General features: G+C 40.2%; 1 protein-coding gene across 1 annotated transcript; it reads right to left on the bottom strand. All coding sequences in view use genetic code 11, as the record gives it.

Annotated features, from left to right (window-relative positions):
* Positions 1 to 301: 301 nt before the first annotated feature.
* Positions 302 to 11,059, bottom strand: EGR_01747 (hypothetical protein; the record flags this gene model as incomplete). The annotated part of the gene is made up of 5 exons (XM_024490996.1): positions 302 to 974; positions 3,466 to 3,540; positions 4,265 to 4,449; positions 7,161 to 7,260; positions 10,908 to 11,059. 5 exons carry the CDS (start codon positions 11,057 to 11,059, stop codon positions 302 to 304), a joined length of 1,185 nt encoding a protein of 394 aa, XP_024354452.1.
* Positions 11,060 to 15,678: the final 4,619 nt, after the last annotated feature.

Raw genomic sequence — 15,678 nt, 5'->3', positions numbered from 1 at the left:
CTTATTCTGAAATCATCTCTGGTCTTCAAATTTTAGGTCACTTTAATTCAATCTTTTTTCATTCCACTTGCTTCTCTACATCTAAGCAACAAATGCACGTTTGGACACAGTTAAGTGATTTTCGGGGAAGGAGAGAGGCGGTGGCATTTGAATAAGGTCTATATTGTTGTGCAAAAAAGGAGGCCAGAAAGAGGCATGAATAGAGATAGCTTGCCGTTTTAGAAAAAGGGGTAAGAAGAAGAACAGAACTTCACACACCAGCGCGAGCACAAAAAAGTCGTGCCTTTGCCTCGCCTGTCTATTAGTCATAGTATGAAATTGGCGCTCCAAGGGGCGGCAGCGGTGGGTCTATCTCGTTCACACGATTCCAAGCGGCATCCACTATCATGGGTCGCTGGTGGCGCAGGGACTGATGGTGGGGCTGGTGAGGGGAGTTGGAGGAGGCCCAGTTCTCGGTGGGCGGCTCCACTGCCGCTGGTGGCAGGTTGGGCGCGGGACGACGATGCACCGGGTAGTGCAAGAACCGCTCTCCATTCACGGACCGGGAGAAGTGCGGATTGGTGCGCGGAAGAACAAGTGGCATATCGGCTGCCTGACTGGTAGAGGCTCGAGGCTGGAACCACCGCCAAGTGAATCGGCGACCGCGTGGTGGTCTGACGGACGGTTGCGGTTGTGGCGGTGAAGAAACGGACTCGCTCTCTCCGTCGGCATCGCGACCAACAAGACTGAGACACTTGCGCGGCTGGAAGCAGACTGCACAGACTACCATGTACACCACTAGGAGGGTGATGAGAATGTAGGCTACAAGGAGACCGACGAACCGACTGCTTCTTGGATTGACGGAAATGCCAAAGTCGGTGAGGGTCGGCTTTGGCGAAGGGATGTGAAAGATGTCCTCTTGTGCTATGTTGGCAGAATCTGCTAGAGCTATATTTCGCCCCTCCGGAACTGCAATAAAAGTAGTCTTTACCGTTCTCGGTCCTTTGTTGCGCGAATATGTGCCCCAACGAAAATGGGTTTACTAAAGAATGATGTTGATGATTTTAAAAGGATGGCGAGAGAAAGAATGCTCTGATCTAAAATTAAAATTCCGAGGGATTAGCCACTGGGTGAATAAAAATATTGTAATGGTTCAAATGCAAATCAAAAATTTTTTAAAATAATATTTAGAAAACCACAACTCAGTTGTAAGGTTTATGCTGGAATTACCTTATCTTTGTTAAAAAGGGAACTTAGCTAATTTATTTGTTATTCGAGCATCAAGGGCATATAAAAGTGGTTAGGAATGAAGGCCATCTTTAAGGCAGTCAGTAAAACTTTCGCAGTGTTTTTCAAACAAGTAATGCAAATGTGTGGCTAAAGTTGCCATAAAGTGTCGACTAATTTGCTTTCTGGCCACACTATCATTTACGCCAGTTCCTCCTCACACTCATTGTGCCGCCCCGTCATCGTCGGTTGCAAATAACTCACCGTTGGGTGCCTTTTTCTATAATTAAAACCTCTTCACCATGTAAATAAGCAGACATTCTGCCAAATGAGCGTTTTTCCGCATGCATCCACACACCCTAATGCGAATTTTTGTTATCTGCAAGCAATATAATTTTTAAAAACTTATGCAAGAGTAGGAATACGGGGAGGGTTTTTTTTACGAACCTTTCCTCTTCTATTTTGGAAACACACCGTTAATTCCAAGTAAATTTAACTATAACGCAATCACTTTTGTTTATTTAAGTGGATATTTATTCAAAACATGCCCCTCTTTAAAATTTAGCCAAATCTATTCGGCTGGATGCCTGCAACGATGGATAGCCCACGAGCATAACCTTGACTAAAATTGTCTTCATAAATACACAGGGCTGCTATTGAACATGTCGCCCAAAAGTACAGAATAATGTTTGTGGCGCCTTTAGAAAATGATTTGGCTTTAAATGTCAGTAAAATGAGGTATTGAGCTAAAAATAGCCAAAACCGGTGTACTGAGAAGGACAGAAAGTGGAAAGTTGGGTTATTTCTTAGTGGCAAAAATATATCCACAGCAGTCAATCGCTTGTTGCTGATGAAGCAAAAACATTACGGGCAACAGATTGCAGTATTTTATAAGTAAAGGCCTGCATATCAACCGGGATGTGAAGGAAAAGTGGGTCTTGTCATTAAAAAACATTGGAAATCGACTATGCCAAGTATCATAAACTCATTTCAAATATCCATTAAAATATGGCAAATGTCATTGTATATTCTTGATCTGATGAAGGCAGCAATAAAATTTCGGAGATTGATTGACGCTACAGTAGTACAAACTGGGTAATGTATTAGACTTTTCACTCACACTGCTTCGTGAACTGCTGATTTCCGCTTGCAACTGGTCTATTCCCACCAGCGTCAAGGAAAATAGGAACCACATCTCACGGCTGTTGCATCGTTACAAAGTCCACTATTACGACAGAGGCAGCTTTAATGGTGCTTTATCAAATTTCACGATTGCACTTGTAAACGAATGAAATCCTTTACCATTTCGATGGTAATTTGGGGTTCTATCAGTGTAATTTAAGAGAGTTAAACAAGTCAGGAACCTATTGCATACAGAAGCAGCTCTGAAGTCCCATCCAAAAGCCTCTCGTCAGGTGGGTAAAACTAGAAGATCCCGCAAGAAGTTTGCATGAAGGAGATGCACCAGTTATTCCAATGACGCAAGTCAATCAGCTTCCAACCGCTATAGCTATTCAGCGTAGGTGTAACCGGCATTCAGTACTTTTAAGTGAAGTAAATTTCAATAAGCAGAAGACGATACCGTACCCTTGTAGCATTGAATAATTTATGGAACCATGGCTAAGGGATGGGCATTATACTTCGTGTCGACACACTTGCTGAAGAGTCTACTTAGTAAACAGACATCCAGTCGACTTGATCAAACCATTCTCAGTTTTCAAGAAATAATGAAGACTCTCCTGAACCGTCTAGAAACAAACAAATCTCTGGTTATCATCAAAAGACGCCTATATAGCATGAAAGTACTAAGCATTAGTATCTTCATTTGTAATCCTACAGAGACCCAACATCACTCCATTATTTCCATTGGAAGCCTCAGATATCATGGCATTGTCTTTGGTTTAATTAAATTCTTTTAAAGTGAGTAGGTTTTTAGTTTTAATTGAAATATTTAAAGGAGAAGCAAGTAGGACCTGTTCTATACCATAGGAGAAACATGACAGATACTTTGATAATTGGATAGTGAAAATTGCTCCCTAGCAGGTTAATAACAGCTTAACTAACCTAAAAATACTGTGAAATAAAGGCATTAAAATAGACACCACATAAGTGTGCTTAAGCGCAACAGCTGATTTAGATGCATAAAAGATGTTGAACCCAGTCCTACTGGTGTTTGTTTTCACGTTATACGGTGCAACATGTGTCAAATTTGCATAAAAATTGAACGAAGCTATGAATAGGCACAAGCGAGGTATTTACCTGATTGTCTCCTTTCTGGAATGACGACAGTAACATTCATGTGCATATTTTTGAACTTGCAGAGTGCGGTCTCGGCTGAAAGGGAAGAGAGGAGGAAAAAGGTTTTAGGTATACCCACTAGCTTACTTATTCCATTCAGAGGAGAGAAAAGAGCAGACTATGAGGGGTGCAGGACTTCCAAATGACTGCTTTTACGAAGGTTGGTTAATTAGGCTGCTCCATTTCAAATCTACGGTTCAGTACTACTAGCGCAGCTAGCAAAGCTGAGCGAAATTCCACAGACAATAAAAATTACATGTACAAGCAGAGGGATCATTTGTTAATGATGCTTATGTCATTTCGACCCCAAATCGTCAACAAGATTGCGGCTATTAATATTCCAACCACTGGGCATGTCTAAATGGTTTGCTCACGAAATGTGCGCAGAAGTCCATCAAAACAGAAAATAAGATTATAAACTCTGCAGCGACAAACTTAAGGGTGGTAGATTTGACAAGCATCCACACCAAATGGATTTGCATCGGGGTTAAATGATGACGTTCAGTTTTAGGTGTTCAAATCCTCCATAGTAAATAGGAATCACTAGCCACAATATAGGAGAACCGCGTTTTAGTATCTCTTTCCACAACTGCTTTGGCATTTGTTCATGGGGTATAGGCATGGTTTCTCAAAAAATAATACTTGACTCTTAAATGTAATTACAGTTGTAAAAACAAAAAAATAAAGATACAAGTTGGTACGGAGATTACTATATTTCAAGTGGCATTAAAAGCTTCTGAGGGACGAAATTTAGATGGACTTGCCCATAAAGTAAATTTTAGTTTGCTCCACCACATCCGCAGGCGGCAGCTGGTTGATCAGCACAGAAATGTCAATCAGTAGGTGGTGCGCGGGTGGCTTCAGGGAGCAGTCGACGAGGAGGTGGATAAGACTGAGGTGGTCAATCGGCTGTTGGCATGTTTTGTAAAAACTCACGTCGGTTGTCTGCAAGGAAGTGCACAAACCACTTCAGAAGTCCCTCCAAGACGGTCAATTTTACCTTGGTGCATCACACTGGACGCTTTTTTGCTGTGTAGGAGAGTCACGAGGTTAATGACCTTTCGAGCTAGAATACGTCTGCTGTATTATCCTCCGAATATGTGACAATGTTTTATTAAAACGGTGCGCATTATATGTCCCGTGTTTGTACTTAAAACTTCTATTACGATATCTAAACATTCACGTGTTATTAGCAATCACAGCAGCCATGATAAGGGATGTTTTCTAATTAACTCCTGTTTAACATAAACAGGCACCTTAACTTTCCATTCATTTTAAGGCAAGCCTCCTTACTATTATTTCCGGATGTGCCTGCAGAAATTCATTTTTCATTCGAATCATTTAAAACAGAAGCGTACCCTCAGCAGTAGAAACGTAGACGAACGAACAACGATATTTGATGTCAAGGCAACCAACGGAAATACTTAATTCTGGTTGTTTCTGGAATATTGCAATCGGAACAAATTGGCATGCAGGCATTATTCGCAATCGCAGCCGCCGCGATAACAAATGCAATACAATTGCATCCAGCTTAACACAATTTGAAGCACGGATTCCCAACATTTTAAATCTGTTTCCTTTATTGGAACCATTCAGTTAACCTAAATATTTCCAGACATGCGTACAGATATCCGTTTTGTCGTTAGAATAATTCAAAACGGGAGTGCGTCTTCAACCGTCGAAACGTAGACGAATGAAGAAGGAATGGCACAAATAGATTCATGGACGGACAGTTGATTTAAAAGCAGATAGCAGAAAAGTCAATTCGGATCTCTTTAGGGGTATTGCAACGCAACCAAAAGGCATAGGCACGTTTAAAAATACTCTATTCAGGTGTAGTCCATATTCCTCGATAGGCACAGTGCTCAAGGGAATAGGTCTTTCCCAAACTGCTCTTATTTTCTTTACCATAGAAGCGCATTGTCATAATTGGGCAAAGGAAGTTTTCGCGATGGCATCTGTTGATTAAAATAGTATTTCTTAATCGCTAAAGGTATTTGGAGCTTTTTACCCGCCCAGATTCCAAGTGAATTGATAAATAGAAAGAAGGAACATCGAGGTATAGAGCTACATGTGACCCATTAAATTTACTTTATGTCTCCTTGCGACGCTTAGTCGCTTTGGGCTATTTATGGAAGTTGCATGCACAGAAGAGAGGGAGGGGCGGGAGAGGGGATTGTGTGAGCAAAAAGTGAGAATCGCAATAAATTCGGGCATATAAATAAAAGATTGCTCAAACAAATGTGGGAGAACACATCTTCAAAGTTACTTTATTCACATTATTTAACTTTAAAAGGCTTGTTACTAACTAGATGTGAGCATGAAAAGGATAATTTTTTGCAGTTGAAAACAAAAGACGCGCAGAACCGATGGTCTGTGTCAGCTATAGCCAAGCAAAGATAACTATGCACATAAGTTTGTTTTGTACTTACTTTAAAATACTCAACGTTCAATGAAGTCTGGACTTCATGTACTTACTCATTTGAATCAACAGTGTAGTCATGGACGATACCGCACTGTTGCCCATCCATCTACGCATACGCCATCACCATTTAAGCTAATGACTCACTCCTCTACTTCCTTGACTTATTTGTCCCCATAGTAGACACCTTTTAGTTAGAAGCCTACACAATGTAGGCAGAGATGCAATTATGAATAAAGAAGGCGGAAGTTGACGCCCTTTTTTCTTGAACTTTTTACCCATATTGTACACAAAACGGTGCACGCATCCCAAGGGCCATCATCAGTGAATAAATGTGGAGGTGAAGAAATAAAACAGTGAAGGGTGGTGAAGTCCCTGCTTGAGATCATTCTACCGTAAGCAAACTTACAAAATTAGACCTTTAAAAATTTCCCTTATGCATTCCTGCTATTGTTGTTTGCAGACCCAATTTAGGCCTCTGCATCCTGAAACTCGACCGCTGAATGGAACCCAAAATCTGCGCATATTTGCATGCAATTGCCACAAAGACGCACGTCAACCACTTTTTCCTTCTTAAAGGTTGAACATTGGTGCGGTGCATGTTTCAGCGCAAAGGTAAACAATGTAACTGATTCTAAATTCAGGCATCCTCCCCAAAATGCTGGCCCCTCAAGTGACTGACCTGCGCTTAAACGTGGGGTCGCGATGATGCACATTAATGTCTGCAGAACAGGAGGAATTACTTAAAAACTAAAACGAGTGCAATAAAATAGATATATTACACGTCATGAAAGTGGTTATTATTAGTAAAGGATTATCCTATCCGGTCCAACCGCTATTCATCTCGATCTAGATCATTTAGTCACTTCGGCAGCCACTGCAGTTTGCATTCATTCATTCAACTAAATAACAAAGCCATCATGGAGTAGGGTAACAAGGCGACCGCTCCCCATTAATGTAGAGTCGCATGATCGGAAAGACCGCAGGATAAGCGCGTGTTTTATGCGATTAAGACGTGATTCCGAGTACCGAATTCAGACGTCTCTTCCTATAACTAGTAAACAATTCCAAACATCAAAGCCCATCAAGCATTGTGGGAACGAGCAATCATTTGGAATAAATTTAAATTTCGGTTAGATAGCTGCCACCACCTGTCATTCGATCAGGAAACAAGCAGCGATTTAAAATGTGTACACAAATGTTGCTTAAAAAAGGGGTAGTACGAGAAACTTACCCAGTACACTTTATTAGTAGGAGGCACTCGATTTGGACAGATAAAGGCAATCTGGTCATCAACTGATACACGTAGATCTTTTGGAGTGTTTACTCGAAACCTGTTTTTAAAAAAAATTAGGATTCAATAAAGACAAGTTAACAGTAGAGTAGTTGATTAACGGCCGCCAAGTCATTCGTGTGAACAATGTCTCCCATGGCTCATTTAATCTTTAATATCTTAAACTACGATATTACGAATTTATGAAAAGCACAGTGGATGGGGATCACCGCAACCAAGATAAAAATGCGTTTTATGTTTAAAACGTTGAGTTTTATCAGAAGAAAGTGGTGGTTATCAGGGAGGAAATTCGTAGTGATGACAGTATATTCATCATGGTCAACCGCAGTCTACAGGGACTGGTCCGTAAGTTTTGACAGCGCAGCTCTTGCTGCTTGATGTGCGCGAGGTGTTTCCACCGTCTCAAATTAGTCCCATCTCCTCCATTGCACCAAATTCATTTACAAATAAACGTGCATCATCACTCTCCCAGACCCATCAGATTAACCTCAACGTTTCCAGCAATAAATACCTTGGCCGTTATTCCAATGATGACATGTAGTATTTAATGCTGTTTGCTTAAACTAAGACAGGTGTGCTTTAGCATCATAAGTAAGGCTTCATTTCTGGCATTTTGCGAGCTTCTCCAATCGTAAATCAGAGTAGGAAGTATTTTAACCAACTTTTATTGCCAATTTAAATGTCATTTCCCCTATTAAATCAGTCAGTATATTTCAAAATGCCTCACACTTGTTCCTTCAAAACAGATAAAAAGGGCTTTTAAGCACAACGACACAACCCGGGCAAGCACTGCATGTTTTGGACTTTCAGCACTGACTGCAACACAATTTAATGTAAATTTGTCGATGGAGTCAAACTTTTTGTAAAATAGAAATTCTACAACTGTTTTGTGTTTGCAATATCCAGATGACGGTCAGCACTACCCCTATCTTGTGGAGTGAAAATCGTTTGGAAGCGATTGCAGAATCTGAATGGTCCAGTCACGGATGCGAGGTTACACCAAGTAAGGCTCAATAAAGTTGCCTCATTTTTAAGCAAACGCTAAAATGCCAAATGCACCGGGGAGGATTAAGTGATTTTCCTCAAGGTGTCACCACATTGCACCCGCAAAAGTAACGAATTGCGAAGTAAGTCAAATAAATGCACCCTGACTGATGTAATTTCACTGTGAGACTGTAAAAATACACGTAAATTTAATAAAATTTGGTATTAAAGTTTGCAGCGAATGATTTATGCTGGAGCGATAGAAGCCTCCTCCAATTTTGCCGCAAGACGTAAAAAGTCACGCATTCACTAAATAGTCGTACATCCACATTTTCTTGGTTCACTACTTCTTTCAAATTACTTAAAGTATTCGTTACTATCGGGATCTTGTTTTACGAATTTGCTGAGAACATCGGAGGTGCAGCGGGTGCGTGAACTACCGACCTTCTGCTTTAATCGACTATTGTGTTTTAGAGATTACATAAAACCTTGATCACAAAAGTGGAAAAAAATACTTTCTTACCCGAACTTATTCGCAATTCCATCTGGTCATGCCCTATGACCTCAGTACTTCAAAAATAAACTCTACGTGGTATCTGAAGCCTATCGCCTAAGCAACAGTGATCGTCCTATGTAGAACCTGCTTGGTCTGACCCTAATCTGCCTCTAGTCGTTACTAAAAAAGTATATTAGGAGCATAAAAGGTGCTTTTCAGACATTTTATTAAGTAATTATAGAAAACAAACCATGCTCATTGCTGATCAGAATAATTTTTTGCTGATATTATCAAGAAACCTCCAGAATGGTTCACTCAAGTAAAACGATTTCGATAATTTTTAATTTAAAGAATTAAGTTTTTGTCTATTAATTTTGTTAAATTGCATTAAACTGGCAGAAAAGTGGGCAAAGCTGCAGTGACTTTGTTGTGTTGATGATTATCATTGGCTCCATTGTGTATGCCAACGATTTTAGGCCAGGCCGACGCGATGATGAAACGCGGTGCCCCCTTCGGCGTGTCTGTAATACCGAGACGTAACAAAAGCCTCGCTTTTTAACGCTTTACTAGATGATGTGGCTCAGAAGTTAACCCAAAATTTGTAGGTTAAAAATGATATACTAGTTTACTACTTTCCTATAAATTATGCTGCAGCAAAGTTCAAAGGGGATTGTAAAAAAAGGATTGGAGGTATTAAAGTGGAGCTACGCGCACATCTATAATCAGATCCATGAAAAGCTGGTATAATTCTTTTCAATAAAATTAACGAATTATCGAATAATAAATACTTTTGATAAAAGTGGTTGTTCTGCCCTACGAGTATTTCATCGTTTTACCAGCGTGGGGTTTGGCCGCACACTGGGAAGCAAAACAGCAGGACTAGAAAAGCTGCAAGTAAATGATTACGCTTGTGGGCGCAGTAAAATCTCACTTCACACATACATTTTCTTGGTAATAACTGGGGTTAGCAGAGTCACTAAAATATAAATGATTGCATTTCCTACCGTAGTTTCGTTTGTTTAAATCGCTTAACAAAGTGATACAAAACGCTTTTTTCCACTGTAGAATTTGACGCATATTTGGAGCTAATGATCCCGCATTTAACTTAGTACATAAATGACAGAACAAAGAAGGGGAAATCTAGGAGTGCGTGAATTTCTCGCGTGCCTGAGATGCGTGCACATTATCGTTTCAGCGTGGACCATCAGTCAAACGGCTTGACTTCGGTAGGGCTTCAGTGGAAGAAGCTGATTGCGAAGGCAGAGAATATACATATTTTTTGCCATCCTACTTCGACGGAAATCACAACCCTATTTCTAGTGATCGAAGCGACTGGGGTTGAGTTAAAGTGTTCACGAATTTAATGGAAAACCAGCTCAATTCAATGACCAATGAAAAAGCACAATTACCAACAAAAACGGCTGTTTTTTGTGTTAAAAGGCCTTTGTTGGAGCTAATAATTCATCATTACATGTATAATCTTTTCATTTCATGAATGATATATAAGTTTAGGGGTAGATACCCACGTTGCCATGATATCAGGCTTTTTTTGGTGACTTTGGATTTCGGTGGACAAACTATGACATTGACTACGGACAATTTGCCACAGAGCAGAGCTGATGTTTGACTGACGGATACTGGAGCCAGCGTTCACGACTGTCCATTAGGTATGTAACGAGGCCGCGGTAGCGCCTATCTCCTTACCCGGGTTAATTAATCAAGCACTCAAAGAAATAGGTAGCCACACAAATGCAACGAAACACTCTGAAAAAGCTTGAAGAAAACTGCCAAATTTTGTTATTTGCTATACCATAGGCTGAAATATAAAGGAGAACTATCTATATGTTCCTTGGGAGACCATCTGCATAGGTTTGACTTTGTTCACAGTAAGCTAATTAGTTTTTATAATGCGACCAGTTATTAAGTATCTAGTTGTGATCTCTGCGACTAGAAATTCGCGTATCTTTCACCCATTATTTGCTACAAATACTGGATACTATTTGAAAACTCTATGATTAATGCTTAGCTTAGAATCGCATTATGCTGAACAATCTGCAATGTCAATTTGTTTATGGCCAACTTATCCGGGCTTCAATATCCTAAGTGCAAGTTCTCGATGGAATACTTTTGCAGTGAAATGAATCGATTATGATGCATTGTATTCACTGGGAAAGGCATTGAGACGGACTGGAAAATCTTGTACTTACAACGGATTGGATGTATTCCAATAAACGAGATGCATTTTCCTAGCATCAGACAATATAAATCCCGGATTAATGAGGACGGCAGGCAGGAGAATAATCCCTACAGCAACAACTCCAAAATCCTGTGGGTGGTAAAGGATGTGCCTCCAGAGCATTCCGAGCATGAGATCAAAAGGTCAGAAGAGGTAGCAACGGCAGTAGCAGCAGCGGCGAGGGTAACGCCATGGCCACGTTGAAACACGCACACACAGAGAGGAGAGATACTGTTTACCGATTTTGCTGCCCAGCTGTGAAACAGCTGCCTGATGCACTTCTTGTGGAACGACAAAGAGGCGGAGGAGGCGTGCTGGCTCCTTCGTTTCTTTGCCTGCGCGCACGCCTGTGCGTATGGGCGGAAAAAATGCAGGAGTTACATAGCTGTCACGACTGGCCAATCACAGCGCAGCTGGGGATAGCTTGCAGTTTATTGGTTAATGGACTAGTGGGCGAAGTCAGACGGCCGGATTCACCGGGTGTTACTATTCAGCAGCGGGGGTTAAAAAGTCTCCCATAAATGAATTGTTGCAAATTCTCGGCCCGACTTTACTTCATATAAGACCACACATAGCATAGCCGGTGGATTTTATTGGAACGTGGTTTATCCCACAAATTAACGTAATTTGGATTAATATTGAAATTCCATGATCTATTGAAGCAAATCTTTAAAGAATTTCGAATGGCGTAGAGGATCGCTGCTGGAATAAATGGAATTAATAGAGGCTAGAGCAATTATTCTTAGTCCAACTTATGCAATTTTTATCGACACCATCTGGTCGAAATACCCCGGCTCTCGCGTAATTAATTATACCGAAATCGCCTTCATGGCCTTAAGTTATTACCACTTTTCGAGAAAAAGTCCACTTCCCCCTCATTTAATGGTTTCAACATTGCAACCACAGGTAATGGATTGAGATTTAATACCCCTTGTTGAATAATTAAAAAGGATTCAGTAGACCATTTACCATTTGAATGTAGTGAGGAGCCCACTAAAGAAATGTTATATCTTATTTTGTCACAAATAAGACACCATGGGGCCAAAAACATTTGTGAAAAGGTATACAGTAGAGTAATCACCTCTTCATTTAAAGGCTTGCTAGAGGTTTAGACTTTTTATCGCATTGCCGAATCTAATTAAAAACCTTTTAACCAGTGAGAAGTTGCAGATAGAAGCATTATCTTCAGAGGAGTGTGGAGCCTATATTAACGGATCCAAGATAAATTAGATGGATCATTCTTTCGGGATGCTGCTATTTTCAGCCTTCGTGTGTCTGGTTTTTCGCATGCATTTCATTCTGACCCCCTTATGGTAGAGTGACATTTTGAAGTTTGTTATTTGTTATTGTGATTATTTCTCGAAAAACCAAAAAAACATTTTACGTGCGCATTCATTTATTCATTCACGGTGTACGCCATCGTTCCGATTTAGAGAGCCTACTCGATCCGATGAGGTCCATGCTTTCGCCCTTAAACTTCCCCATTGCAAACTGAGTAATCTGCTTCGGACTAATAATTTTGCTGTTTTGAAAAAAAATGCTCAAAATGGCTTCTTTTGGTATAAATTTTTAATGTCATGAAGGAATTCAGATGTAAATTACGCCTCTAAATGCCAATTCACCGGAAAATCCCCTTTACTAAATACCTTTAAGTACATAAGAATTTGGATTAAATGAGCATGACGAGGACTAATATTTCTGGAGGACGAAATTTAACACAAATGCATTGTTTGTAGTAGATTTTGAGTTGCGAAGATGCAAGAACTAGTTCCAATAATTAAGTCAAATCATTTCGGTCATTCAAGCATTTGAAAGGCTCCGATAATTCAACTCTCGAATTCCATGGACGTTCTCCAGCCTACCGATGGCTTATAAACTGAACTACTTACACTCTTTAAAAATAATTACAACTCAACAATCTCACAGTTCCCACACTTCCTTTCCTTTGATATTTACGTAATACTTAAGGAAGTCGGGAAAGTAGTTTGCTTTCGTGGCTAAAAGTCGTTATATAAACCAATGGATGATATACCTAAAAGTGGGAACTTCTTTGTGCGTTTCTCGGACGCTGCGACCGCTCCATCACTTTGCTGGTTCTCAAATTGTAGCGCAAGATGAGACTGATATGTGGGTGTTCTCTCATAAGAAGACTTTTCCCAGAGCCTTGCCGCTTTGGAGCATAGTTATCTAAAACGTTAGCATCGGAGATTAGTGAAGGCGTAATCTTGGGGAATCGGAACAAAGCTAAGAAACTGGTAATAAAAATCTAAGAAGTCCTTTTGCCTCATTTTCTGCTGCAATGGGTGGAATCCCCATTTTATTAACTTGTGGGTTGTCATTTAAGAACGGATGACATTATAAGTACTCTAATGCTACATTCATCTCAAGTAAACAATGGAGAGAGATTGTTTAAATAGGAGTACTTTAGCTGTGCAATCGTAAGGCTAAGCAACCTTTCTTCAAAAGACATCACTTTGCCTCACCATAAATATTCATTAACCTGCACTACATCCATTTCTTGGCAAAACGAATTTCGTGAGGTAATGTGATTAACAAATATCCCTGTCCAACATATCCACCTGCACAGAACACAACCTGAAAGGTTTTAGTAGCAGAGAATTACATCGGGTTAGATTTTATGCAAAGATCTCACAAATTTTGTGCCAGAAAAACCGGTGACTTTCAGGGAAGGAGAAGTAACAATGCCATATCCTATGAACGACTGTTAAAAACAAAAAATAATGTTAACAATTGGACTGCTTTCTGATGCACCGGAAATTCGGCCAAGATAGAGATCATAACCCAATTCTCTCTAATACGGTCATTAAGGTGAAATACAAGTGCATCCAACATTTGTAAACCTCGTTTTATTAAGGATGAAAACTGCCTACTAACCTTTGTTCCAACCGCTAGAAGCGGGTTACTTTGAGGTGAGGATATGAAAAAGGCGGTGAGTTGACGACAGAAAGCATGGGGATGTGATTCGTTGGCGAGGTGTGATGAGCGTTCTGCCAGAGTTGAAGGTGAAACCCTAAACTCCTTCTTCTATTCCATCTCCAAACGAGCAGATGACTATCTCGGCTAGACATCCACGAGAAGGAATGCTCTGTGCTTACCAACTTCGTAAGTTGTTTGTAGTTAAGCAAAGCAGCAGTCTGCCGACTACATCTGATATTTTTTGAACTTCCAACTCAAAACATCTGAGTATAAGTCCGTATTGTGCAACCATAAAATAAGAACTGTGAACACGGTGTTTAATCAGACACCAAGAACAAAAGTTCTTTTTTAAGACCAGAAATTTGTCATCTACCATGTTCGCTTCCAATTGAATCTGGCCGAGTCAAAGCAGGGAACTTAATGAAATCCCCTTAGACATCAATCCTTCTTAAAGGTTTATTTCGTCCAGCGGAGGAATGCTCTTTATTATCTTAGGACTACAGACAATTACTTTAATGTAACCATCGCATTTTGATGAATTCTTATCATTCTTTCAATCCGAATGTAAAATAAAAAAAGGGTAACAGGTGACCCATTCTCTCAGTAGAGTTTACAAGACTATTTAGTGGCACACGTTGTGTAAATAATGCGAATGCCCACAGCACATGAGGATTTTTACTGGAAATTTGGAAGTACATTTGTTTTTTTTAATTATGCTACTAAAGAGTAAAAGACAGCTTACAATAAACCAATTTATATTGACCTTATCACCAGGTATGAGATTTGACACCTGTGCTAATAATGAATGTCTGTGGCAACAGAAAATTAGCATGTAGGCCAGAATCAGCTTGTGACTTGAAATGTCATGCTCAAGCTATGCTGCGGCTGACTGTACGGAAGTGGCTATGGTTGAAAATGGCATACCACTTTCCTCATCACACCTTAATCACCAAATGACCGCACTAAGTAGTGTATTCAGCTCCGCACCATGGTTTAGGTCATGAAATGTTCCCATAAAATGGTTTGTTTTTTAAAGTAATAAGGTGTACTGTCTGATAGGCGTAAAAGAATCCGTCACCTAACTTGCCTACGTGTTCTTTATGTAGGCTACCTAACCGCAGCTTCTGGATGTTGAGGGCGAAATCTAATTTGTTTAACCTAAGCAAGTGAATTTACCGACTAATTGAACAATGAGTGAGCATTTTTTAATAGCTGCTTTAGAGCACCGAGCCTTTGCTGAAGATGGAAGGAGACGCAAAACTTGACGCAACATGTATCGCCGAAGTGCAGAAGAGATGAAGCGGAGGGTGGGGGGGCGGCTGTTGGTATAGCTTGGAGGTTACGTCACTCAGCAAGGAGAGTAAAAGAGAAACCTTAAGGACCCTCGAACCAAACCATACACTTGTATAGCCAGCTGAAGCATTACACTTTTGGCTTGCCTGATGCTGAAACTCGAACTATTCCGAGTTATTTCCTTTTTACAGGAAAAACAGGCAAAATTATAAGGGAACTCTCCACAAAATTCTGTTATCAGGCATCATCAAACATTTTAGGCAGTTAATTCAAAAATTTTGTTTTGCTTTTTTGTGTGGACGAACAAAAACCCGTTTACTGCTGCGCCTACAAAGAAGCTGTGCCGATGCTTTGCGCCTGGAAGGGATGGAAAAGAAAAAGATACTCTCTGTTATGCAGCAAATCCGATGCATTTCCGTTTTTCATCCATGTTTTATGCTCTGCACTGATTACTGTGTTATCCGGTAATTAGAATAGCTGTGTATGGTCATATTTTTGTAAATTTCTTCCAT

This window comes from Echinococcus granulosus (genome assembly GCF_000524195.1).
Source record: "Echinococcus granulosus chromosome Unknown EG_S00007, whole genome shotgun sequence".
Lineage (NCBI taxonomy): Eukaryota > Metazoa > Platyhelminthes > Cestoda > Cyclophyllidea > Taeniidae > Echinococcus > Echinococcus granulosus.
The sequence above is the reverse complement of the archived record's forward strand: the minus strand, read 5'-3'. Positions and strand labels throughout refer to the sequence as shown.